The following is a 27275-nucleotide window of genomic DNA, read 5'->3' on the forward strand; positions in this document are numbered from 1 at the left end:
TACGCACACAACGAATACTGTATACCTCCTCATGCAATGTTTTATATGTGACTGTCAGTATATGTTTAGAAATGGAGTAAATAATGGTGGAAGCGCAATTTAATTATATAATACATGAATTCGTAATATGTACGATGCATTTATTTGCACCATCTTCCACCATTTTTATAAAACTAATTTAGGTATATGATAAAATTCAATCTTAAATTTTTTTTAAACGTTGAAACTGTTTAGGGCTTTGTTTTTATACCATGTATATGTGAAATATATCAAGATATACTAAGTTTATTCTCAAGTTTGTAACGCTTAAAAATATTGATACCACGAACAAAATTTGGAATAGGTGTTCATAAAATCATCTAGTTAGTCCATTTGCCCTTCTGTCTGTCGACACGATAACTGAAAAAACGCAAAAAAATATCAAGCATGGATGGACATATGATTCTATGGATTGAATATTTGTTTTACATTGAAAATTTAATAATATTTTCTAACAAATTTAAATAAGTTTGATTATTCCCACGAAGTAAGCGAGAAATTCTGTTTCAGTACGACCTACCAGATTGGTATGAAAATTGGTTTGAAAAAGGTTTACAGAACCCTTTAAACAAAAAAGCGAAGTTTGTGTGTAGAATAAAAATGCGAATTTATCTAAACAAATTCTTTTATTTACATTTCATTGAGTGAGTTTTCAATTTTTTACGACGCAAACAAATTAACATTTTATATGTTTAGTATGTGGTACGTATGTTGTTACGATGTAACCATTCATTAGTGTGAAGTTGTCTTCATATTCAACCTTCTTGCGGTTAGCACTAGCCTTCATTTTATCTATTGGTCTGTTAAACGTCAAAAATGTTAGGGTTTTTGTTTTTTTTTTTAATAATAAATGTAGTGGGGAGAAAATTCGTTAGATGGTTATAAAAATTAAATACGGCTTCCTCTTATGTGGTGGACCGTGATGGAAGACAGAGCACTGACATTCGATGAGGATAACCAACATGGCTTACCAGATCACAATGTGGTTTAGTGGTTTTTAAAAATTAAAAAGAAATAAAAAGTACGATAATTACGAATATACACGATGTCTCGAAGGTACTGTTAACTTTTGATTTTGCTTTGCTTGCATTTTTATCAATCAATCCACGCTATGTCGAGGTAAATTTTAATAATTTTAAATCGATACATACGTATCAATTGGTCCAAGGATGTTGCGTTATGGTTTTTTTTATATTCACGGCGTGAAAGGCGCTTAGATTATTTATAATAGTTATATAAAACGTTTTCAAGAAAAATCTAACACGTGCCTTCTGAAGATGTTTTGTATGCTTATGTCGCGGTTTTTGCAACGACAAACGTGTTAATCGTTTCATGTCTACACATTCTAGATTTTGTTGATAAATTTTGGTCGGTATATACCGTTTTAAGTAAGTTTTAAAATTAATATATGGTTAAGATTGTTTTGTAAGCTCGTGTTAGTAGCGCGGTTTATTATGGCGTTTTCATTTTAAGTATAGGTAAAAACGTATTAAAGTTTCATTACGGTACGCTCTGTTTTCGTTGGTAAAATTTAAGTCGATACATATATACATGTTTTAGTAGATTACTAGGTTTAATTTTAGGGAAGGTTGCGATTAATCTACAGTAGACGGAACGCGTCATGTCGAACGCACTTGTTAAGTTTTTCTTGATAGTTTCCGTAAATTAGTTTAATATTGTTGTTCATTATAACGTCGTTATTCTTATTTAAGTTGGTGTAAAACGTGTCGAACGTTTCACTATTATTCAAGTCTGATTTTGTGATAAAATTTATTTCGGTATGTATATGTATATGTATGAATATGTACTTTATTGCATTTTTGGTAATTTAAGTTCTTGCTAAAAATTGTCAAATACTGTGTTTTTGATATTGTTAATTAAATAGTTATCTACCTTTAGGTTGTTTGAGTAATTCATTACATTTTTTTTTGGTAATTTAAGTTCTTGTTTGAAAAATTGTAAATGCTATATTTTTGATATTGTTAAATAAATTCTTATCTACCATTAGGCTGTTTGTGTAATTGATTACATTTTTGGTAATTAAGTTCTTGTTAAAAAATTGTAAACACTATATATTTGATATTGTTAAATAAATTGTTATTTGCCAAGATTTGTGGTGTTTTACACTAACTGTTTCAGACACTGGTGATATTAAGGTTGATCTATACTGATGCATATTGGGGTTCCTTGACAAGGAATTAGATCAGCGAATAAATCCTCTGGGAATGGTTTTGAGTTCTATTACTCGATACCCTGCTTTGGGCCCACTTAAACACCTGGTACTCGCTTACAGCGTAGCTCTCACTCCGATTAATTAATTAATTAATGATCATTTTCACCGTCTACGTAACTTCGTCAAATATGTTTGTATATCTTACAATATATCATACGTTAACGCACCCCATCTAAATATTTATTGTTACATTTGGTAGTAAGCGGAAATAATATGCATCAGTGGGTGCAACGTTTTCTCGTGTAGATTTTCCTTAATAATTTGCTATATATATGTATATGTATGTTTTGAGTTTATTTTGATTTTACTTAACGCTTTGTTTATTTTTTTTTTATGAGAAAAAATTGCATGGATCGAGAATAGTACATAAAAAATTCGTTAGAAACAAATTGAATCAAGATGCCGGAATCAGCAAATGTTAGTATTGATGGAGAAACACGGAGATCTGTCACAGCTGCAACATTATTATTGGTTACTCAAAAGTTGGATACTCTAGTGGATTGCGTAAACCAGCTGACAGAAAATGTGTCACAACAAACCAGCAATGTTTCTAAGATGAGTATTAAACATAATTGTTCTTCTAACATTGAAAATTCGTTAATTCGTGACTTATCTACTCGCGTGCCGGTATTAAATATTCTTATTTCTACTTCCATAGTAGATTTCTGTATGGAAGTCGAAGATTTAATGACATTAAATGTTCTTAAACAAGATATGATTATAAAGTTTCTTACCTCAAAAATGTCGCCTGACTCTAGACAACTATGGGCTTCATTTATCATACAAGATTTGTCGTGGGTCGTTATTAAGCAGAGACTTTTGGCGTTGTTGTCATCATCTGAGCTTCACCAATTGGTGGACAAAAATATTCGTAGAAAACAGTATGTAAACGAAAAGTTTTTTACTTTCGCTTCCGATATTCGGAGGTATTCAAGGATTCTCTGTCCTAAGCTTAGTCCTGTTGAAGTTATTGAAATCATATTTTCTCATTTGAATCATTCAACCTTTGATCTCTTAAAGCTGTACCCTCAACCCAATAGCTATGATGAGTTAGAGAAACTCTGCGTTAAGGTTGAAGAAATTCAATCACGCGTCAGAGATTTGTCTCAATATTCTGAGCAGCAAAGTTTAAGTCCGTCCGTCTCTAATCCGTTAGGTCACACCCAGTTTGAATCGAATGGTGTGCCAAAGGTCGAAGCTTTATTACGGTCGACTACAGATTCGTCTGCTTTACATGCCCAACCGGCCACGTGTAGTTCTCATGAATGCACTTTTAATGATTTAAATTCATATTCGTCTCCGAACAGAAATTCGGTTCTCGACGTTAACGCCCCTCAGGCTATGTGTAGTTTTCAATGCTGCACCTTAAAGGGACATAATTGCCCAAATAGGGTTCCGAACATGGTTTCGGCCCATGCTTCAAACGCAAATTCGGTCTGTGGATCTGGCAACGGTTATTCTTGCGTTCAAGGTAGCTCACAATTTTCGACTTCAGATATCAATAAATCCAATTCTTATAGTAATCATAATTCTAATAATTCATATCCAAGTAATCGTCGGGTACTCACTTGTAGCTACTGTAAATTTAGAGGTCATCATATTTCAGAATGCCGTAGAAGAAGGTATAATAATTCGCGTTTTTCAAATTCTAGGGTACCTAACCAAAATTCTTCCGTTGCAAATCAGAATCGTGAATCCTTGAATCGCAATGTTTCTTTTGCCAGCTCCAATACACCGAATCCAAAAAACTAATTACTGAACCTCGACATGTTCAAACAAAACTTCCGTTAGTCTACCTCTCATTTTACAATTACCAAATTCTCACGTTGCTCGATTCAGGTAGCACATTAAATTTAATCACTACAAGATGTCTCCAAAAAATTTTTGATCCCCGTAGAATAAAAATTCAAGTAGCTGAAATCGAAGCGTATTTGCCTGGTGCTTTATCTTTAAAGCTGAACAAATTTTGTCTTTTACATTTTAAATTAGGTTCGTATTCATGGACTGCTAAATTCTTTATTACCGAATTTTTACCATACGACGTAATTATTGGGTCCAATACACTGTCTACATGCGGTATCTTGTTAGATTTTTCAATTTCACGGGTCATATTCTCATTTAATCTTGCTGTATCTATTCCTTTCGAAAAACAAAAGTTTCTTCAAAACTCAATCGCGGTCATTACGGAATTTAAGGCTGAATTAAACGAGTTACAAAAGAAGCGGCTTAACAGTATTATTAGTAGTTATCCTATGGTACTTACCAAAACTCCCGGACGAGCTAGAAATTATGAGTACAAAATTATCCTAAAAGATTTTGAACCCGTCAGGAAAGGCCCGTACTATCTCCCTCCGGACAAGCTGCCTTTATTGGAGGAACATATTAATGAATTAGTAGAATCGGGTATATTATTCCCCTGTCAGAGTCCATACGCCTCACCAGTATTTTTCGTAGCTAAGCAGTCGGGTGGTGTTAGGTTATGCGCTGATTATCGTTTTTTAAATACTAAAATTCAGTTTGATCCGTTTAGTGCATGTAAAATGAACACAATCTTTAATAGTCTAGGATCCGCAAAGTACTTTTCTGTATTTGATCTAAATCAATCGTTTTACCAAATTCCGTTAAGCCAGGACTCGCGCCATATTACAGCAATTATTACGCAGGTGGGTCAGTATGCCTTTTCAGTGTTGCCTTTTGGTTTAGTAAATTCCGCTCAAGGTTTAAATAGATATCTAGTCAGAGAGTTCGCTCAGTTTAGAAAAGAACAATTTTTTCTACAATATTATGATGATTTAATCATTTATAGTTCATCCTTGGACCAACATTTATCTCAAATTAATAGAGTTTTGTCAAAATTCAAAGAATTGAACTTAACAGTGAACCCGGACAAAGTTAAACTATGTATGACTCGTTTAAAACTTTTGGGCCATGTCGTTTCAAATCAAGGTCGAGTTCCCGATCCTGATAAATGTGCAGCTATTATAAATTTATCGTTTCCTAGAAAGCTTAAAGATTTACAAAAATTTGTTGGTATGTGTGCCTTCTATTCAAAATTTATCCCAAATTTTAGTACAATAGTCGCACCCTTGAACGCTCTTAAAAAGAAAAACGCAAAATTCATTATAGAGTCGGTACATTATGAATCGTTTGAAAAGTTAAAAAAGGCATTAATTTCCCCCCCATTATTAAGATTTCCGGACTTTAAAAGAAAGTTTATTTTGACCACGGACGCTAGTTCCAAAGGTATTGCTGGCACATTAAGCCAAGATTTTGACGATGGCAGGCATCCCATAGAATTTTTTTCTAGAAGACTCCAAAACGCTGAGTTTAGATATTGTGCTCATGAACTTGAATTGTTGGCAGTCGTAAAATCTTTAGCTCATTTCAAAGATTATCTTTTGGAGAGAGAATTCGTCCTTGAAACTGACGCAAGGTCATTAATTTGGATTTTCAAGCAACCACAGGCTTTCAATAAACTTTCGCGCTGGATTCTCCAGATGTCACGTTTTAACTTTACCCCGGTTCACGTTCGCGGACAGGACAATTTTGTGAGTGACGCTCTGTCACGCTTGTTTGATGTTAATGATAAAAATGTTAAAGAGGAAAGTATTTCAGAATCTGACCCAGTGGCTTTATTAAATACATTAGTTCATTCTACTCCGCAAGGGTATTTATCAGTACGTGAAGCTCAAAGGCTTTCAGAATATTGTAGTTCCGTTTACGCTGACATAAAGTCAGGCAAAAATGTTAAAAACTTCTTTATTCGTGATGGTTTACTTTGTCGTTTCGTCGGAAAAAATCGTAACAAAAGAATCGTGTTACCGAATACCATGTTGAGTTTTGTTCTGGAATATTTTCACTCTACTATGCACCATGGTACGTTAAAAACCTACCGGGACATCGCTAAAAGATTTTGGTCCCCAGAATTGTTTAAAACTGTAAAAGCTTTTGTGAGTGAGTGTAGGGTATGTGCGTCTTCGAAATCGTCGAACTTAAATAGTGCTCCAAATCTGGCCTTAATACCTCCAAACGAAGTGTGGTCTCATTTATATATAGACTATATTGGTCCCCTAATTACATCTACTGATTCTTCCCGTTTTATTTTAGTGGTTGTTGATGGATTTTCCAAGTATGTCGTAGCGAAAGCTACACGAAGATCAACTGCGGATGTTACTACCGCTGTCTTAAGAGAGATTTTCTTACAATATGGTTTTCCTAAATTACTTACATCGGACAACGGATCGGCTTTTAGAGCACAGAAGCTCGCAGATTTTTTAATGGCTCATGGAGTGAAAGCAATTTTTACATCTGGATATAACCCAAAAAGCAATATGAGTGAACGTAATAACCAAAATATTAAAACGAATTTAACAGCCATTATGATGCAGTATGGTTTACAACATAAGATGTGGAGTAATATGCTTCCATATGTCGTATATAATTACAATAGATCGTTTCATCAAACGATTAAATGTACGCCGGCGGTTGTGTTTTTTGGCAGAGAATTGAACACTTCAATGGATCTCGCACTCAATATTGATTTATGTGACGAAAAGCCAGACTTAAGTTTTGTAAGAAAAAACCTTAAAGAGTATTTTGTTAAAAAATCAAAGCCAACTCTCGATTACGCATCCAAGTTTAAAATAAACCAATTAGTTATGTTGAAGAATCATGCCTTAATATCTACAACTGAACGGGATAAGAAATTCATGGATAAATACAGTGGTCCTTATAAAATCGTTAGATTCACAACACCAGTTTCTGTGGAACTTCAAGAAATCGGCTCGGAAAATGTTAAGAAGTCGCACATCCAATATATCAAGCCCTACGGAAGTGGTAGCTAACTAATTAAGTTATTTTACTAAGTAAGCTCCTTCAGAGACATTATCAGTTAATTTTCTTTACCTAATAAGTTTATATATAAATTTTCGTATTTTGATTCACAATGCAAGCAATAGCATATGCGTAAAGAGAAGTATACATATATGTATACAGAAAAAATTTTTGTTCTCCCAAAAATTTTTTTTCCTTAGGCCGCTTGGGATGTTACGATGTAACCATTCATTAGTGTGAAGTTGTCTTCATATTCAACCTTCTTGCGGTTAGCACTAGCCTTCATTTTATCTATTGGTCTGTTAAACGTCAAAAATGTTAGGGTTTTTGTTTTTTTTTTTAATAATAAATGTAGTGGGGAGAAAATTCGTTAGATGGTTATAAAAATTAAATACGGCTTCCTCTTATGTGGTGGACCGTGATGGAAGACAGAGCACTGACATTCGATGAGGATAACCAACATGGCTTACCAGATCACAATGTGGTTTAGTGGTTTTTAAAAATTAAAAAGAAATAAAAAGTACGATAATTACGAATATACACGATGTCTCGAAGGTACTGTTAACTTTTGATTTTGCTTTGCTTGCATTTTTATCAATCAATCCACGCTATGTCGAGGTAAATTTTAATAATTTTAAATCGATACATACGTATCAATTGGTCCAAGGATGTTGCGTTATGGTTTTTTTTATATTCACGGCGTGAAAGGCGCTTAGATTATTTATAATAGTTATATAAAACGTTTTCAAGAAAAATCTAACACGTGCCTTCTGAAGATGTTTTGTATGCTTATGTCGCGGTTTTTGCAACGACAAACGTGTTAATCGTTTCATGTCTACACATTCTAGATTTTGTTGATAAATTTTGGTCGGTATATACCGTTTTAAGTAAGTTTTAAAATTAATATATGGTTAAGATTGTTTTGTAAGCTCGTGTTAGTAGCGCGGTTTATTATGGCGTTTTCATTTTAAGTATAGGTAAAAACGTATTAAAGTTTCATTACGGTACGCTCTGTTTTCGTTGGTAAAATTTAAGTCGATACATATATACATGTTTTAGTAGATTACTAGGTTTAATTTTAGGGAAGGTTGCGATTAATCTACAGTAGACGGAACGCGTCATGTCGAACGCACTTGTTAAGTTTTTCTTGATAGTTTCCGTAAATTAGTTTAATATTGTTGTTCATTATAACGTCGTTATTCTTATTTAAGTTGGTGTAAAACGTGTCGAACGTTTCACTATTATTCAAGTCTGATTTTGTGATAAAATTTATTTCGGTATGTATATGTATATGTATGAATATGTACTTTATTGCATTTTTGGTAATTTAAGTTCTTGCTAAAAATTGTCAAATACTGTGTTTTTGATATTGTTAATTAAATAGTTATCTACCTTTAGGTTGTTTGAGTAATTCATTACATTTTTTTTTGGTAATTTAAGTTCTTGTTTGAAAAATTGTAAATGCTATATTTTTGATATTGTTAAATAAATTCTTATCTACCATTAGGCTGTTTGTGTAATTGATTACATTTTTGGTAATTAAGTTCTTGTTAAAAAATTGTAAACACTATATATTTGATATTGTTAAATAAATTGTTATTTGCCAAGATTTGTGGTGTTTTACACTAACTGTTTCAGACACTGGTGATATTAAGGTTGATCTATACTGATGCATATTGGGGTTCCTTGACAAGGAATTAGATCAGCGAATAAATCCTCTGGGAATGGTTTTGAGTTCTATTACTCGATACCCTGCTTTGGGCCCACTTAAACACCTGGTACTCGCTTACAGCGTAGCTCTCACTCCGATTAATTAATTAATTAATGATCATTTTCACCGTCTACGTAACTTCGTCAAATATGTTTGTATATCTTACAATATATCATACGTTAACGCACCCCATCTAAATATTTATTGTTACAATGTATGTTTGTTTGTGTCTACCATTCGTAATCATTTTGAGTTTGATATGCTTAACAGACTCGTACATTTTAATCGAATAGAATCGAAATACGAATCTCGTTAAGGACTATCAGTTATTTAATTAAAATTCTATTCAGATAGTATGGCAGTACCTAAATCATACTAGTCAAATCAACAATATTTTTTTTTTTCAATCTGTCTACCTGCCAATATATTTAAAAATGTTATGTTCGTTTGGGTATTGCTTATGGACTCAAAATGTTCCGCATCGATTGAGCTCAAACTTTTGCACCAAATACAACCTGATTCGAACATGGTTTTTAACTATATTTAACCCCCGAGAGAGTTAAAGATTGGAGGGGGGTTGGAAGTGAGGATGAAATTTTATATATATAAAACCCCTGTAAATAATTTTGTAGTCAAATACGGAAATAATTACTACTATTAATTACTATTTGTAACTACTTAATAATTACTATTTGTAAAAATATTTACAAAAAACAATTCTAATTATTATTCTCCCAAGCAGTATGTTAGGAAAATCTCTTTGTTAATCGAAAATGTGAAATCATATTTTATCGTTTGAATAAAATATTTGAAACAATAAAGCTATATGAGTAAAGTTCGAAACGGCAGAAATTAGCAAACTATTGAAGATAGAAAATTGCTTAACAGATTTTTAAAGGAAATGCAGTATAAAAGATTTTCTTACAAAATCCTGGCTTGTCATTCGGTAAGGATTATTGTCAGTCATTTAAAATTTGTAAAGTCTTTCGTCGGGGGTTTATCAATTTTTTCATAAAATTTACAAGATGCTCTTCTCATCTATTTAAATGCAATCCCATGGTGGCGGCGGGGGTACAGATAGTTTATTATAATTTGAGGATATTTCCAGCATGATTACACTTTTCTAAGCATTTTCGATAACGCTGAACAAATGTTTAGTATCACCCTCCGAATTTTGCTGCTTTAAACAAGCGAATAAATGAAAACTGATGTCAGAAAATTACTGACTTTAAAATTTGTCATTTTAGAAACATAATTTAAAATTGCTAGACAGTTTTGTCTTTGCTAACACCCTGTTAAATATTGGACCAAATAATTAATTTTAATATGATTTAGTTTTATAGTTGAACTTTTTTTTTTTAATTTGGCCGACTGAAATTCGAATGCTTAACTAACGCCCATCCAGCGACCAACTTACATTAAACTCCCGAAAACGTATCCCGCTCTCATACTATATGAATAACAATTTATAGTTTTGCTATTGTCACACCACATATTCTCGTATTGATAGGGAACATGTTTAGTCAATTGAGAGTAAAATAGAATTATAATTAAGTGTATTAGGGTCGAGTGTTAATTGGAAAACATGTGTTTCGGTATATTATGCTAATTGTGCTTCTCCCAGAACGAAGAATCGTTTTCAATCTTATGAAAACTGTTATCTTGTAGATAATAAATATTTTTATTTTTATAAGCTTTTATTTAAATTACAATGTTTGATGTTTGTTTGTTAATAGAAAATACAAAATGTCTTTCATTTCGCTCTATTCGCGAGAGGATCATAGGTAAGGCTGTAGTAGGCCATAAGGAGAGTGGAAGGGGTTCCAAATCACCGAACAAATATTTTGGTATGAGTAAAATGTGTCCGAGAACTTATTTTGAAAGTTGGTGTCCAATGGTAGGTCTAAAACTAGCTCTAAAAGTAGTTCTCATTTTCATGTGCTCAATCCAGCTCAATTATGATAATTGACCATTTGTTCTGATACATCCTGTAAGTAAATACATTTACAGGAATGGATTTCGAAATTGTGTTAGACGATAAAACCAATTAGAAAAAGGTATAAAAGAAAAAAGTTAAATTGAAATATAACGGTTTTAAGAGGGTATATTACTACTAAACAATAAAAAGGTCAAGTGATTTGATTGCAACTTACATACCTGTTTCCATTCTACTTTATCAATGACATCCGCCCCAGGTGCTGAACTTTCTGTAATTGGTGGCCTTAACAGTGATACATACTGTAACAAAAATTACTTTTATAAAAAAATTGAACGAAAAATGAATATAATTGTTTATTAGATAAAAGTTTTAAATAAAATAGTTAGTTTTTCTTTTAGTAAACAGTTAGTATTTACTCGCATTGAAGTAAATGAGTTTACTTGGTTAATGATGTTCTTATAACAGGGAAAAATTTCTTGAGTCAACGATCTCAGTACTTCACTCACGAGAATAAGTATTTGACAGCTTAAATATGAAAGTATAATAAGTAAATATTTCCTTGAACCAAGAACATATTTATTTACTACCAGCTTAAAAACACATTTTAAAACTTTTCCTGAAAATAAGCCTAGAAATTATTATTAAAGAGTCGAATCTGAACTAAAGCAAATTGAAGTACATCTTTCTCGCACATGCTGGTAAGGTAACAGCTTCTCTCACCTATACAGATAAAAAACAGAAAAGAATTAACGAAATTGAAACAAAAAAGAAATAACAAGATTTTGTTCGTATCGTTAAGATTTCAAAGCGTTACAAATTTGGGACTAAACTTAAAATACTCTGATATATTTCATTTCTACCATATCGAACTGAAGATCTTTTACTACTAATTAACGTTTGAAGTTAAAGTCTTTAGAAAAACGCGCAAAGTACAAAATTTTGAATTTTTTTAATATAAATTTTTTTGGTAGTTTTTGATAAATTTTTAGCAAAAAAGTACTCCTGTGATTTTTTCTCTAGGCGCTTGGTATTCGAAATAGAAATTCTTGAAAAATTAAAATTGCAATATTCGATTTTATGAAAAATGTGTAATTTTTTCAATCTCTGAGATAATTCGCTTTTCTAAAACAGCTCGTGCGCTAATCATTTTTTTTAAAGATTGATACAAGTTCCACGAATAATAAATCGTTGCCAAGACAAGGAAGCTAGGTCTATGAAATTTTCCCGGGTAAGTTTAAAATAGGCTTACAGAGCACTTGTACCTAACTTTTGTTTCTACCACCAATATTTTTTAGCGTTATAGTAGGTCCACACGATACCAACTTCACACAGACTTCTATAGAATTTTGTCTGCGCAACTAATCAGTGCAGACAAAAGTCGGTATGATGGTAAAGTCTGAGTTAAAAAAATCTGAGCACGGAAGTTGGAAGTATTTCCATATTAATGATAAGTCTCGGTTGTTCCTTAAAATTTGTAGAATTTATAGTTCATTTTTTCAGTCACCAGCCGCGCTGTCGTCGGTAAGTAGTATCTGCGAAGTTAGCTGTTTATGAGTACAAGTAGATGAAGTTAGTACCATTCAAATTTATAAAGTAGTATAGATAAATTTATAAAGTAGAATAGATAATTTATAATTTATTCATTAGGAAATAATAATAATAATAATAATTAATAATAATTTCATTATTTCCTTTTTTTCCTTTGAATGATATTATATACACGTATATTAAACGTTGATAGATCATTTGAAATTAGCGCACAACAGCCCGTTTTTAATGAGACAACTTAGCGATCCCAGGGCCTCACTTATTTTGTCCATATTTTGGGGACAATATTTTCTATAGCGATCGTTCTCCTTCTTTATAACCTCCATGGTCTGCACATACATTTCGTCTTCATATTTACATGGACATTTTACTCAGACTTTCAGTCTGTACATCTGCACAAACAATAGTTTGTATCGTGTGGACCCACCATTAGACTGTAGGTATTTAACAAATTATAAACAGGCTATAAAAACTACAGAAATCAAGATAATGGCGTAAATTCTTTCATCTAAAAAATTTGAACAAAAACAAATCAATGGAAAATTAAGCTAATAACAAGCTTTGATTATACCTCTGTTTTTTGGGGAATTATTTTTCTTAATTTGGATTTTTGTTTGTCATATTATACTAATTTGAAATCGATTGGCTGAATGATTGATACACAATATTATTTAATTTATATCTTAACGCAATACTCTTCAATGAACTTTCATCATACCCACGACATAGATGTTAGATGATAGATGTTAGATGAGTAAGCTATTACTTCATAAATGATATCGAATCTGTTCATAAAGAATAAAAAAGGATAATATAATAATTCCACGTGGTATAGCAGCCCTCATAAAAATAAAAAAAAGAGATAATTTGAAAATATTTTATGGGTTCTGTTTTTATGGCTTATTCCATATTAATCAATCTTTGAATAAAAATTTTATGAATACAATGTATTTAAAAAGTAGCATCTGATTTTTAAGAAAAAATAGTTCGATAATAATTTCTCTTCATGCTATGATTGGAATTAAAAGTTTAAAAAATTTGAAATTGATGAATGTCACACGGACTTTCCCGTTAAATATGCGCATTTGTTTAAATATTTACTAACTGTACCGAGCATTCGTTGCAATGCCACATAAAGTAAAAGAGTGTTGGGTTGTATATTCTGTTTAATGAAGTGCTCTTTGATACAAAAGATTTTTTGTTTTTTCGCCTGGTTCGTATACGAACCACTCAGACGTGTTCCCGACGCGTCAGCAAGTCACATGCAAGGTATACTAAGTTTAGTCCCAAGTTTGTAACGCTTAAAAATATCGATGCTACGAACAAAATTTTGGTATAGGTGTTTATAAAATCACCTAATTAGTCCATTTCCTGTTGTCTGTCCGTCCGTCCGTCCGTCTGTGGACACGATAACTCAAAACGAAAAAAGATATCAAGTTGAAAAGTTTACAGCGTACTCAGGACGTAAAAAGTGAGGTCGAGTTCGTAAATGAGCAACATAAGTCAATTGGGTCTTGACCTATGGGTCCGTAGGACCTATCTTGTAAACCGTTAGAGATAGAACAAAAGTTGAAATGTTCCTTAACAAAAAATAAGTAACTTTTGTTTGAAACATTTTTTTGTAAACATCACTGTTTACCCGTGACGGCGCAAATTAGGCGTAAATTGTATAGTATGTATTATATAAATTGTAAATGTATGTGCAATGGGATGTGATGAGTAATCAACAATATGCATGGTATTTCAACAATTAACTCAGTCAATTGTTTGTTTTCACTTGTTACATTTAATTTTTCAATGGTTATGAGAGTTTGGTAATGTGGAGTGTACTCCCGCTCCAGATTGGTATTTAAATTAATTTTTGAGGGTAGAAAATATTGTGATTTTCGACCTTGCTTGATATCAAACCCTGAAAATAGCAAAATATCTTCAAAATCTCAAGAAAACCGCAGTAACTTCGTATTTTTAACTTTCTCTGATAACTTTTCGAAAAATGGTGGTAAATTTTTGCGCGATACATAATCTCAATTTTGAGAAGAACGAACTTTTCTGAAGAAAAGCAAAGTTTAAGCAAATCATCCGATTTAAGAAAAAAGTTAAAATCCAATTTGCCTGAACTGTACGAGCAATTGAAATTTTTCAGAAAAATTATTTTTCTCAAAATTGAGGTTATGTATTGGGCTAAAATTTTCCATCCTTTTTTATGATCATAATTAACGTATTTTTCAAGAATTGCAACTCAATTCCTTCATTTTTCGAAAAGTTATTAGAGAAAGTTGAAAATATAAAGTTACTGCGAATTTCTTGAGATTTTGAGTTCATTTTGGTTTGGTAGCAAGGAAGGTCGCAGAATTTCTTAACAAACGTCGCCAAAGAAAAAAATATAGAGACAATTAGCCAATTCCCAAAATTCATGTTTATTTTAATAATCAGCCTCAAAGTTCGTTATGCCTTAACATCCCGTAATATGATACATTTACCTTAAATATTCTTTTTTTTTTATATACATATAGCAGTTCAAAAGCGACTTGTCAAATATGGGTTCAGTTACTAAATTTTGATCTGGAAATGACCATAAGTCAGATTTCAACATTATTTAACAAAAAATCATTAAGCTACAATTAATTTAATTTATTTATTAATGGGTGTAAAAATATAAATGAAATTTTACACATGTATCAGGCGAACAAAGTATAACGCTTTATTTTACGGCATCCAGTTTAATTACCGTATTCGTCATTTAGTCGTTTGAATGTAGAAAATAATTTTGAATATTAACTTAAAAGTAAGTGTACAATATATAATATAATAATAGGTAGGGAAAAACTGGGCATTATTCACAATTTTAAGCAGTCGATAAAATAATTGCCAGAATAGATATCACAATCCATTTTGCAGCTCAAAATCGAAAAATATATTTCGAGAACGGGTATCAATAATATACGAAGAAATAGAATTAAGATTGTCAAAAATTTGAAAATTTTAAAAATCGTTAGTATACGCTTTAGTGTTATATTCAAATCCATGTTTAATCAAATGATTTTGTTCGAGAACAGCGATTAATATGCATCTCTTTTTATACCATGCATATATGTAATATGCAAGGTATACTAAGTTTAGTCTCAAGTTTGTAACGCTTAAAAATATTGATGCCACGCACAAAGTTTTGCTATAGGTGTTCACAGAATCACCTTATTAGTCCATTTTCGGTTGTCCGTCCGTCCGTCTGTGGACACGATAACTCAAAAACAAAATAAGATATCGAGCTGAAATTTTTACAGCGTACTCAGGTCGTAAAAAGTGAGGTCGAGTTCGTAAATGAGCATCATAGGTCAATTGGGTCTTGGGTCAGTAGGATCCATTTTGTAAACCGTTAGAGATAGAACAAAAGATTAAATGTAAAAAATGTTCCTTATCAAAAAATAAAAAACTTTTGCTTGCAACATTTTTTTCGTAAACATCACTGTTTACCCGTGAGGGCGCCAATTATGCGGAAATTTTATAGTATGTACCATACTTGAATATCAGTTATGTATGTGTCACATATATGTATGTGTTATGTGATAAAGAAATCAACACTGACTATGCATGGTATTCAACAATTAATTCAGCCAATTGTTTGTTTTCACTTGTTCGTGATGAATATGACGCTAATTGTTTGAATTACTATTTTATACATAAAATGCATAGTGCAACAAAAAACACGTGATTTGAAAGATTAACAGTTACTTTATTTTCGGAGAATTATCGTGGGGACATTTCGATTAATACAGGGAAAAACTATCTTTTAACTATATCTACCCTACAATTTTGAGCTGAATTTCCATGTATGATGTAGCTCCGTTCTATGTGTATGTGTTATTTTGATGAGCTAATTGTATCATATGATGATTTAATCTGTAGAATCTTTTATATACATATAATACAAAACTAGAAAGCGTAATGAATTACAAACATAAAATATTAAACTAATTTCGTTTTACACATATGCCATAGGGGATAGATTAAATATATACGTACAGGCTATGTGTAACGTAAATAGGGCCAATATATGTCTACGTATCAATACAGTTCGTGAACAGTGTACAGTTCGTGAGACAGCTACGAACTCATAAAAATACGGAAAATCCCAAATTAATATCGGCAACTATCCTCAGTGCATGGAAGACTTGGCTCTGTACTGCATAGACGAGTTTCATAAAATGGGGAAATATCGATACACATTATATGAACCTCCAAAGTGTGTTAGGTGTGGTATTAACAAACCTTCTTTCAAAAACCATGATTTAATGGCAATAAACCAAGCCCAAGACAAAGAAATGGACTACGAAAAGGAATCAATATGGCTACTAGCTCGTTGCAGAGTTTGATGGGGGACATCATGTTCCAACATCGAATTGGACCAAGTTCTCCGGGTTACTTTAATAGTCAATTTAGATGCTAAAAGGTAAGAGATAGAATAGCGCTTTAAATTAAAAAATTGATCCTCATAAAAAACTAACATTTTTATTTTATGAAACAAAACACACTAGTCATGAGAAAATGCTTTAGTCAAAAGTCTTCAAGGGCAATATAGTATTTTTAGAGTATTTTTTTTTTCGATTAAATGCAATAATGATATAATTTTAAGTCACATTTCCTCCGAAAGCTAACGATTTTCGAAAAAACTTTCTAATTTAAAGTGTTATTCTATCTCTTACGTTTTAGTATCTAAACTGACTATTAAAGAAACCTAGAGAACTGTGTCCAATCTAGTGTCAGAACATGATGTCCCTATAAAACTTTGCAACTTTTGTTAAAGTTAGTTTTGATAGTTAATTACAGAATGAGCTATTTGCCATAATAGATTAAAATGATCCACCCTGTATACGAACTAGGAAAAAAACAGGAGCCTCACAGAAATGAATTACGTACTAAACCAGAACTATTGCTTCGTGAGGAATGGTAGAGCCAGGATATGAAAGAAATTAGCGTGGATAAGAGAAAAGTTTTAAAGAAAAAGTTGTTTTTTATAGGAAGAGGTCTTTAAAAAGCATTTTACTCTTGAAGTTTTTCATGAAGCTAATGGCTTAATGGTCACTGGTAAGTTAATGTCTAAGTCAAGTCTAGAAACTCAGCGTTTAAACGTTTTACCTAAGCCTGTCAGTATCTCTCCTATAGGCCTCCTCCTATAGTCCTTTTCATTTTAAACTTATGAGTCACTTTTGTTTCGGGTTAAATGTTTGATAAAGAATGTGATAAAATAAATAAAACATATTTTCAATCGTAGTCCAACTTACATCCCTGGTAGTCTAAAAAATAGAACTCTTGAAAAACGTTTAGTGGCCGTTCTTTTATTTTTAGAATGGTACCTCAAGACTTTTAAATACTTATTCGAAAATACACATCCTGTTTTTAATGTTTGTTACATTGTTCTTTGTTATGTTCTCGGTTATACAGTTTTTTTTAATGTGAAGAGAGATGGATATGTATGTAAAGTTTTATACTGACGGTGGGGGATGTTAATGATTGGCTTCATTTCGCATATAGATGTTAGTAATTATACTTTTTCGCGTTTTAATCATTTTTTTTTTAGTTTTGAATATTGCTGGTTACCGGAAAAAATAATAGGGAATATTCATGAAATTTAAATTTGGTTCAAATATTTTTTTTCCGTAACTTTATTGGCTGGACATTTCAACTCAACCATTATTTTAGTAATTAATATCTTTTTAATTACTTGAAATTAATTAATAATAGTGCAAATTCAGTGAGAGTAATTCAAAATTTCTAAAACGGAAATTCAAATTATAAAACGGACATAACGTTATTGTATTAACTTGTCAAATTCGTTGTCATACTGTATGGTATTAATTACTTATATTTTGTATGGTATTACATTGAGTTATATTATTCTACGACTTTTTATTAGAAAACTTAATAATAACGAGTGTAAATTCTGTGTTATAAATTCATTTTTTTAAATTGTAAATTATACATTGAACTGTCACCAATTGACAGGTCACATATTAATACGTCATCAACAGAGTGCGCCAAAAGACTGCGTTTAAACATCTCAAAATTATTCTGTATTTTAAATATTTTTTTACACATAATTAATGCATTTTTAAACAGTATTTATATATTTTTACTATGTTATAACGGTGTAAACAATGAATAAAAAAAATACATGAATATTCCTTATTGTTGTTATTTATTACAGAAGCTTACACAAATTTGCTGTCGGTAACACCAGGATATAATTGTGTACGTTGTTTAAATTATTAAAAAAAAAATTGAACCTATGTAGGTAGGTTACCCAAAATTCCTATTTTGAGTTGATGGGCAGGGTACCTACCGCTTAAAAATTCCTCCGCTTTCCAGAGTTTAATATTTCTAGAGTAAAATAGCCGACAAAATTTTGACCAAATATGCCTTGTAGATTTTATTGAGATGTTTAAAGAAAATAATATAATATAAACGTTTTTTTTCGACCGTCTAAGAATAAACCTTTCCGTTTTCTAGAGTTTAATTTTAGAGATAAAACATAAAAATTATGACATTTTATTGATTTATAAAGAATGCCTGTGATACCTTTATCTATCGTAAAGTGTTCATGGATCTTTTGATTAAATGAATTTGAATCAAATTTTTCAATAAACAGTTTTTTGCAGACAAGCCTGTATTATTTTCGTAATTAATTATCTTTCTTCTGATACCAATTTCGATTATTGCTCTATAGCGATCTGTTAACCAATCGAAATTTGTATCAGAAGAAAGATAACTACGAAAAAATAGGCTTACCTGCAAGAAAATGTTCATGGAAAAATTGATTAGAATTAATTTAATTAAAAATAGCCATCAACATTTTTCGATAAAAAAGCTATTATAGGGGTGTTTGTAAATCAATAACATTTCATAAAAATATATCTCATTTGTTTATCTAATAGGTGAAGTTCGACCTATTACCGTCTCCTGTTCTAAGATTAATATGCTCGAAAAGCACATTTATGCCCAGATATTAAGAAAAAGTATTGTTTAAAGAAAAAAATGTATGCGTCAGTCCAAAACTAACAGCGTCAAAAGTGAAACTTTTTATGTAATTCAAAAACTGTCAATGAGTGTACAAAAAATTGCCTGGAAATTATAATAAAAATGATTTATAATAAAAATCAAGAAAAATCTACAGACTATCCCGAATTAATTACTACGGAAGTTTCACTTGTACGTATATGTATATAGTTTTATGTATATGTAAATAATAGTACGTACGAGTGAAACTTCCGTAGTAATTAATTCGGGATAGTCTGTAGATTTTTCTTGATTTTTATTATAAATCATTTTTATTATAATTTCCAGTCAATTTTTTGTACACTCATTGACAGTTTTTGAATTACATAAAAAGTTTCACTTTTGACGCTGTTAGTTTTGGACTGACGCATACATTTTTTGTATCTTCATTGACAATAACTGAGAATAAAAACAATATTAAAAAATTTTTAATATGAAATAATTTAATAGACATATACATATATATATATATATATATATATATATTACATATACATAAACATTCTACATTAAGAAAAGAACTATATAAGTAAAAAAGATAGTAGATACAAACATTTACAATTTATTGTAAAAACATTTAATAAATAAAGATCGACATATAAGATTTAAATGTAAGTAGGTTTGAACTATCCTTGTTTAATAAATAAATGGTATATGTACAGTACTTTATAATGGTATATGTACTTTAATAACATTTAATAAATAAAGATCGACATATAAGATTTAAATGTAGGTAGGTTTGAACTATCCTTGTTTAATAAATAAATGGTATATGTACAGTTATCAAGTCCCACGGCCTCTCTCACTCTGCTGGAGTAAATGGTAATAAGAAAGAGACAAGGAGTTTAACAATGTTGTTAAACTCTACGAGTTAACTCTCATGACAAAAACGTCCCATAAAAAGTTTCACTTTAATAAAAAACATACCTTTCCACGATCCAAACTTTTAATGAGATCAAGATCCGTGGTATCTGAAATACCACCATGCACCACCAGCACTTTATTGTTGACAATTGTTCCTAAGGGTAACCACCTGTAGACTGTTTCTATTAATTTTAACAAACGTTCTGAATTGTGCTGAAAAATAATATGAGAAATTAGAACCACGCCTAATAATAATAAACTTAAAATTTTTAACTTTACAATAAGAAATATACCTTATATTTCTGTTGAACCTCGCGTATAAAACCATATCTGAAATCAAAGGATACAAATTCTTTAAATAAATCAATTTACAATTAAAGAATAATAAAGAAAATTTATTTTATCAAATTTATTTTACATTAGTATTATCTGTTTAAAATATTGAACGTAATATAAACAACTATTTTTCAATTTTTTTGTAAAAATTATTTATTTACGACAATTGTTTCGATATCATAGTTTCTTCTTCATGGCATAGTTATGAAAACCATTCGTTTTTATTTTACACTAGCTGTACCCTGCCACGCCTCGCTGTGGTATATTATGGTTGTATGGAAATTGATGGGAAGTTTTACATCTCGCAATTTTTGTTTTTAAAGTCGCGATACTAGGTTTTTTTGAAATATCTCGTAAACTATTCAGTTTATGGCAGTTCCTAAAAATTGTGTTAGTTAATTTTTCATAAAAAAGTTTCTATACAAAATAACCGTAGAATCAATTCAAGTCAATTCAAGTCAATTCAAGCATAGTTCTCAAGATATTTGGCTGAACAAATTATTTATAAAAATATTAAAAGAACAAAATATTAATTTTTTTAAATTTATTTGTTTATTATACCTTGCATATATGTTTTATGCAAGGTAAACTAAGATTAGTCCCAAGTTTGAAACGCTTAAAAATAATGATGCTATGAACAAAATTTTGGTATAGGTGTTTATAAAATCACCTAATTAGCCCATTTTCGGTTGTCTGTTCGTCTGTCCGTCTGTCTGTCAACACGATAACTCAAAAACGAAAAAAGATATCAAGCTGAAATTTTTACAGCGTATTCAGGAAGTAAAAAGTGAGGTCGAGTTCGAGAAGGGGTCGAGTTCTAAATGAGCAACATAGGTCAATTGGGTCTTGTTAGAGATAGAACAAAAGTTTAAATGACCAACTTTTGTTTGAAACATTTTTCCGTAAACATCACTGTTTACCCGTGAGAGCGCAAACTATGCAGTATGATGTTATGGCTATATCAGTTATATATGTGTGACATGTATGTATGTGTAATGAGTCAGAGTAATCAACACTGTCTATATATGGTATTTCAACAATTAGCTCAGTCAATTGTTTGTTTTCACTTGTTTTTTATTTATTTTTATTTTAAATATTTAATTTATAAAATAATTTTGATACTTTTCGTGTAGTAGAGTAAGCGACTTAGGTACTTATGTTTTCTCAGTTAAATGTTTCGAAACTATTGCTTCTACAGAAATTTGGAATAGAACCTTTTTTTATGTAAAATTAACTCACAAACAAAACTGAATAGTTTTCGAAATATTTGAAAAAACCCCTTGATCGTGACCTTTGACCTTGAATAGACTTTTCATGGGTCATTCCTTACATCTAAATAAGGATAATTCCGATGAAAAAAGTTCACTTGTATTTGTTAAGCAGAAAAATTTGTGATTATAATGAAAAATGTTAAATGAAAATGATATTGTTTTGAATTCAGCATTATAAATTATATATTTAATGTGTGTACGCTAAGTTTTACAATTTAGATGTAATATCGTCTCTTGTTCTGAAAATGAAATGTCACATTAGAAAGGAGGATCCTGGTTGGTTATCCCTTGGGACTTTTTCAATCTTAAATAATTTATATATTAAACAAATACAACTTTAACAGAATATTTATGGGTATAAATAAGAAGTATCAATATGTAGGCGTACAAGTAAGTTAGTGTAGGTATATCCGCTTTATTGTTAAGAAAGTAGGAGGACTTTCAAATCCTTAAAGCTAGCATTGGCATGATGCCAAATTAAAAACAAGATTTTGCTTCTGGCGCTATACCAAAAGTTAAATAATTTTTAAAAAGGATAGTGATAATTTGTTATAATATAAGATGTCAATATACAAAACACTATATGACGTCATTATACGATATTGTTGTTTTTTATATACAGGATATTCGAAAAGTTCTCGACCCCTGTATTTTAGAAAATAATAACTGTATTTTCAAATGTACATTCACAAATTTTATTCGAATAGTTTAATAGCCAATTTTTTTATCATTAAATGAATCATTAGAATGTACGAGCGAAATCCTACAACTTTATGTCATATGTAGAAATTATACGGTTTTCAAAGTCCAAGTTTCGAAAATGGCAATAAGTACAGTTAGTGAATGTAAAATCGGTTTCGACTAACTAACTCTTTTGATAATGCACCGATTTTGATTTAATACGGCTTATTTTGTTAGTAATTGCATTTAGGAAAAGTCCTTAAATTAGTTTGTGATCCTACCTTATTCTTTTTTTCGGGAATTCGACTTTTATGTTCCCGACGTTTTAGGATCACGTAATCATAGAAAATTATAAATGGCGGCCAAAAAATTCAATTTTGAGTCTAAATCCCTATTTCAATCCCCGATAATATAAAACACAGTTAAAATAAATATATTCAGAAAACGATGCTGTTCGGTAGGTTTTTGAGGTCGCTGAATCTGATTCTTGCCATAAAAATGCGAAAATTCAAAATATACTATGCGCCCAGAGAAAAAATCGGAAGAGTACATTTTTTGCTTAAAACTAATAAAAAAATACAAAAAAAATTTTTCTTGTTAAAAAATGTAAATTTTGTATTAAGTCGTAAACCTGTAAAAAAAACCAGTTCCTTTGCTACCATGTTAAAAACATATTACCTTGCAACATAGTAATTTTTTTCAGTGTAACGATATTGCTAACTTTATTTACGATTACAATATAAGAGATATGTGGATTATCCTTTAATGTCGATTGAGAAAATTTATGGCGACTGTAATGTTGATCCTATTTCACTATACGTATATTCAACTATTATCATATCTTTTTAATTTTATCATCGTTCCAGGCATGATATAAAGTTCCACTTACTTATAAGTAATATAGCTTTATGCATAAACTAGGAAGAAAAATATTTCTTAACAAACAATAAAGAATTTTTAATAAGCACGTTGGTCAGTTATTTTACAACCCACACAACGTGCTGGATGTTGCATTATTAATTTATTATCGATTAGTCTGATATCGCAGATTATAGAAATGAAAAAGGTTGTATTATAGTTAGTTATGTTTTTTACAAATCAACATTTATCGTAGCTTTTTTGTGAAAGGTGTAGGATATAGCACGTAAAAAAATCCATGAACCCTAACTTTCTGCCACGTGGTAAATAAGGTCCTGATTCGATGTGCAGCATTTTTTCTTATAGAACATATATATGGCCGAGCTGCCATTTTCGAGATAGAGGAAAGCGGAGAAACAAAAGTAAAAATTGAAAAAAGTTTATGCTTTTTGCCAAATAAGTTCTTTTACGATCGTACAAATATTACGTAATGCTAGCAGACATATCCCCCCTTAACTTCCCGACTAATATCAATCAAACTATATTAAGCTTTTTCGGTCGTTTGGGAGGAGGGAAAGAAGGGAAATATCTATCAGCAGTATGTAACGTTTGTGCGATCTTTAGGGAGTTTATTTGGTGAGAAATGAAATTGTTCTCAATTTTTACTAAATTTTATTTCCCCTATCTCGAATATGGCCGCTCTGTCATATATATGCCCAATGAAAGAAAATGTTGACCACATTGACTGAGCTTATTTATAAAGCGGCAGAAAGTTTGAGTTTAAAAATAATGACTTGAGCAACCTTTGTAAATTGATATAACCCTAATTTTTGTTAGTTTAACGTATTTTATGTTTATCATATACACATTGACATTATCTTCAGCAATTCTTATACCTTTACTAATTGATTGTCTACCTTTTTCTTATTCTGAAATACATTATAATAAAAAAAAGTAGCTCCATAGATACTTCTATCCAAGATCTCATGGCAGTAACAAATACTTAATAAAACATCAAACAATTAAAAATAAGAAATAATAGTTAACAAAACACATTTTTTGAAAGAATCCAATTTTTTCGATAATAATAAATAAAAAATTTCAAGAAATCATCGACATAAAATCTAGCCTGATCGATTCGTTTGGGGCATCGTAGCTCCTAAACCGATGAGAGTATTTTGATTTTGCTTGTTTGTTTGAAAGTTAATTTGATCGAGATTGTTCTTAGGTATGTTTCAAGAAAATCTACTCAACTGTTTGAAGATCATCACCTCTTTTCTAGTGGTTTTGGGTACAGAACCTTTAACTCGTACTTGAAACATGTACAACTAAGAACACACTCGATCAAATTGCTTTTCAAACAAAAAAAATCAAAATAAATTCATTTGTTTAGGAGTTATGATGCCACAGACAAACACAAATACACAACTACACAAACACGTTAAACTGATAGCACCCCTCTATTTGGTCGGGGATGAAAAAACAAACATTACCATAATTGTAGCTGTTTATGTGTTTTTTTTTTTTTTTTTTTGAAAATTCTGATAAAATAGCAATTGTCAAAAATTCATAGGTCTTTTAAGGATGTACGAGCGCCAGAGCAATAGGGAATGTTCATGTATTTCTTTTATATTTTTTTTAATATTATTTTTAATTCATTGTTTACATCGTTATAACAAAGTAAAAAATATAAATACTGCTTAAAAATGCTGTATTTAAGTGTAAAAGAATATTTAAAATACATTATAATTTTGAGATATTTAAACGCAGTTTTTTGGCGCTCTCTGTTGATGACGTATAAATACGTGATCTGTCAATTGGTGACAGTTCAATGTATAATTTACACTTTAAAAAAATGAATTTACACTCGTTATTATTAAGTTTTCTAATAAAAAGCCGTAGAATAGTATAATTTAATGAAATACCAAATAAAATGTAAGTAATTAATATCATACAGTATGTCAACAAATTTGACAAGCCCATACTATAATCTCTTTTTAAATGCCCTCACTGAATTTCTACTTTTATTAAATAATTTTAAGTAATTAAAATGATATTAATTACTAAAATAATGGTTTAGTTGAAATGACCAGACATTAAAGTTACGGAAGAAAAATATTTGCACCAAATTTAAATTTCATGAATATGCCCTATTTTGGATTTACAGGTTTGATTTTTTGTACATTAAGTTGGACTAAGTCTAGCAATTCTAAAAATTTTAGGGGGAGTTGCCCGATTATTTGAATAAATAAATGACTTCAAAAGTAGGCTTATTTAACATTGATCTTATATGGGAAAACAGTAGAAAGATCATATGGTTTCATAGATTTTTCCAATACTAGTCGGTGGAAATTAATTAAAAAACTACTTAAATTAAAGTTAAAACCTTAAAAAATTATTGAAAACAAAAACAACCGTTGTGCTCGGTTAACTAAGGATGTAAGGGCACGGTTGTGGGGACAAAAATTTAAAAAAAATTTTTTTTGTCAATTTTGATGATGAATTATGTTATAACTTGACAATATAAGACGAAAAGTACGAATAAAATTTTTCGATATCTGGAGTAATTTTCAAAAATTGAAGATTTTGTTAAACTATTTAGATTTCGATTTATCACCGATTGGCGCTCGTTTTATGTGGTATTTGTTACTGCTATGGAGCTTGGACTATTATGTTTACATACATACATCGGTATTCCATTACATTATCCTTTTTATATCCATAGTACATTAACGATAATCATCAATCATATATGTACATATATATTCATTTACATATTATTTTTAAGGCCATCATGATGCCATACACATAAAAATTGATGGTATACTTTTCATTTTTATGAATTAAGTCTAAATAAATAAAAATAAATGCAAAAAGTAAATAGCAAAAGAAATAAAAATGTTTCTATTTGTATGTAGGAGGATAATTTCATCAACAGCCAGCCATACCTCCCATAAGTTTTCGTACACTGGACCATAAGTAGGCAGATATACAAGCTGTCCCATCACTCGATGTGCATAGCTTAAGAATGTATTTTTTGGTTAATTTTAAGTCGAAAGTTAACCCTCTAGCTAAGTTGGTTAAAGCGTTACCAATTCCGTACGCGGAAATCCTAAGGTAGCGGGTTCGATTCCACCCTTCATATCCAAAATTCATGTAATTAATAGTTGAGATAGGCTGGTGTAGTGCATGGTACATAATTTCAGGAGAAAGGAGAAATTTTAATAAAAATGAACAGCAACTCTTAAAACTCAAGATTCAAAGAATATAACAAGTGAAACTTACACTTAAAAACGAATCTAAGAACATTCTCCATTAAATTATCTTTTTCCTTAGAGCCTTCTCCAAACTGCACCGATTTTGGGGATCATCGCTTATTTTTGAGTTGTTCCGGGTACGGAACCCTAACCTCACACTTGAAACATAGCTAAAAACACTCCCCATTAAAAGACCTTTTAAAAGAAACAAAAAAATTGAAATCAGTTCATCCGTTTAGGTGCTACGATGTCACAGACAGACAGACACACATAGCGGTCAAAGTTATTAGAACACCCTTTTTTCGGTTCGAGAGCTGAAAAAGACACAAAGGAAGGGAAATACACCATATCTAGTAATTATAGACAGAATTTTCAGCAATTTTTACAGTAGATTTTCGTTTCTAAGCAATTTGATCAATTTTAAGACTAAAGAAGTTCAAAATATAGCAAGTATGTTAGTAACGATTGATTCTACGAAATAAAGAACTTGAAAAAAATCTTTATTGATAAATTTTTTATTACCGCGAGAAGCTAATTTTGGAAACTTCCTGCGGACGCAAAATTTTTTAATCCGCCTCTACTTGGGAAACTGTTATTATGCAACATTCAAAAACTTATAATCAGTTTTATATTGATTTTATTAAAACTAAATAAA

The 27275-nt window shown here is 30.7% G+C and overlaps 1 protein-coding gene across 1 annotated transcript in view; it reads right to left on the bottom strand.

Annotated features, from left to right (window-relative positions):
- Nucleotides 1-27275, bottom strand: part of LOC123293001 (serine/threonine-protein phosphatase rdgC) — a 162985-nt gene that overhangs the window by 18425 nt on the left and 117285 nt on the right. The window contains exons 8-10 of the mRNA XM_044873716.1: nt 20511-20547; nt 20281-20430; nt 10974-11054 (exon numbers count right to left, since the gene is read on the bottom strand). Coding sequence (XP_044729651.1) covers nt 10974-11054; nt 20281-20430; nt 20511-20547 — 268 coding nt within the window. The remainder of the gene's footprint in view (nt 1-10973; nt 11055-20280; nt 20431-20510; nt 20548-27275) is intronic.

The sequence above is a fragment of the Chrysoperla carnea genome, chromosome 2 (genome assembly GCF_905475395.1).
Source record: "Chrysoperla carnea chromosome 2, inChrCarn1.1, whole genome shotgun sequence".
NCBI lineage: Eukaryota > Metazoa > Arthropoda > Insecta > Neuroptera > Chrysopidae > Chrysoperla > Chrysoperla carnea.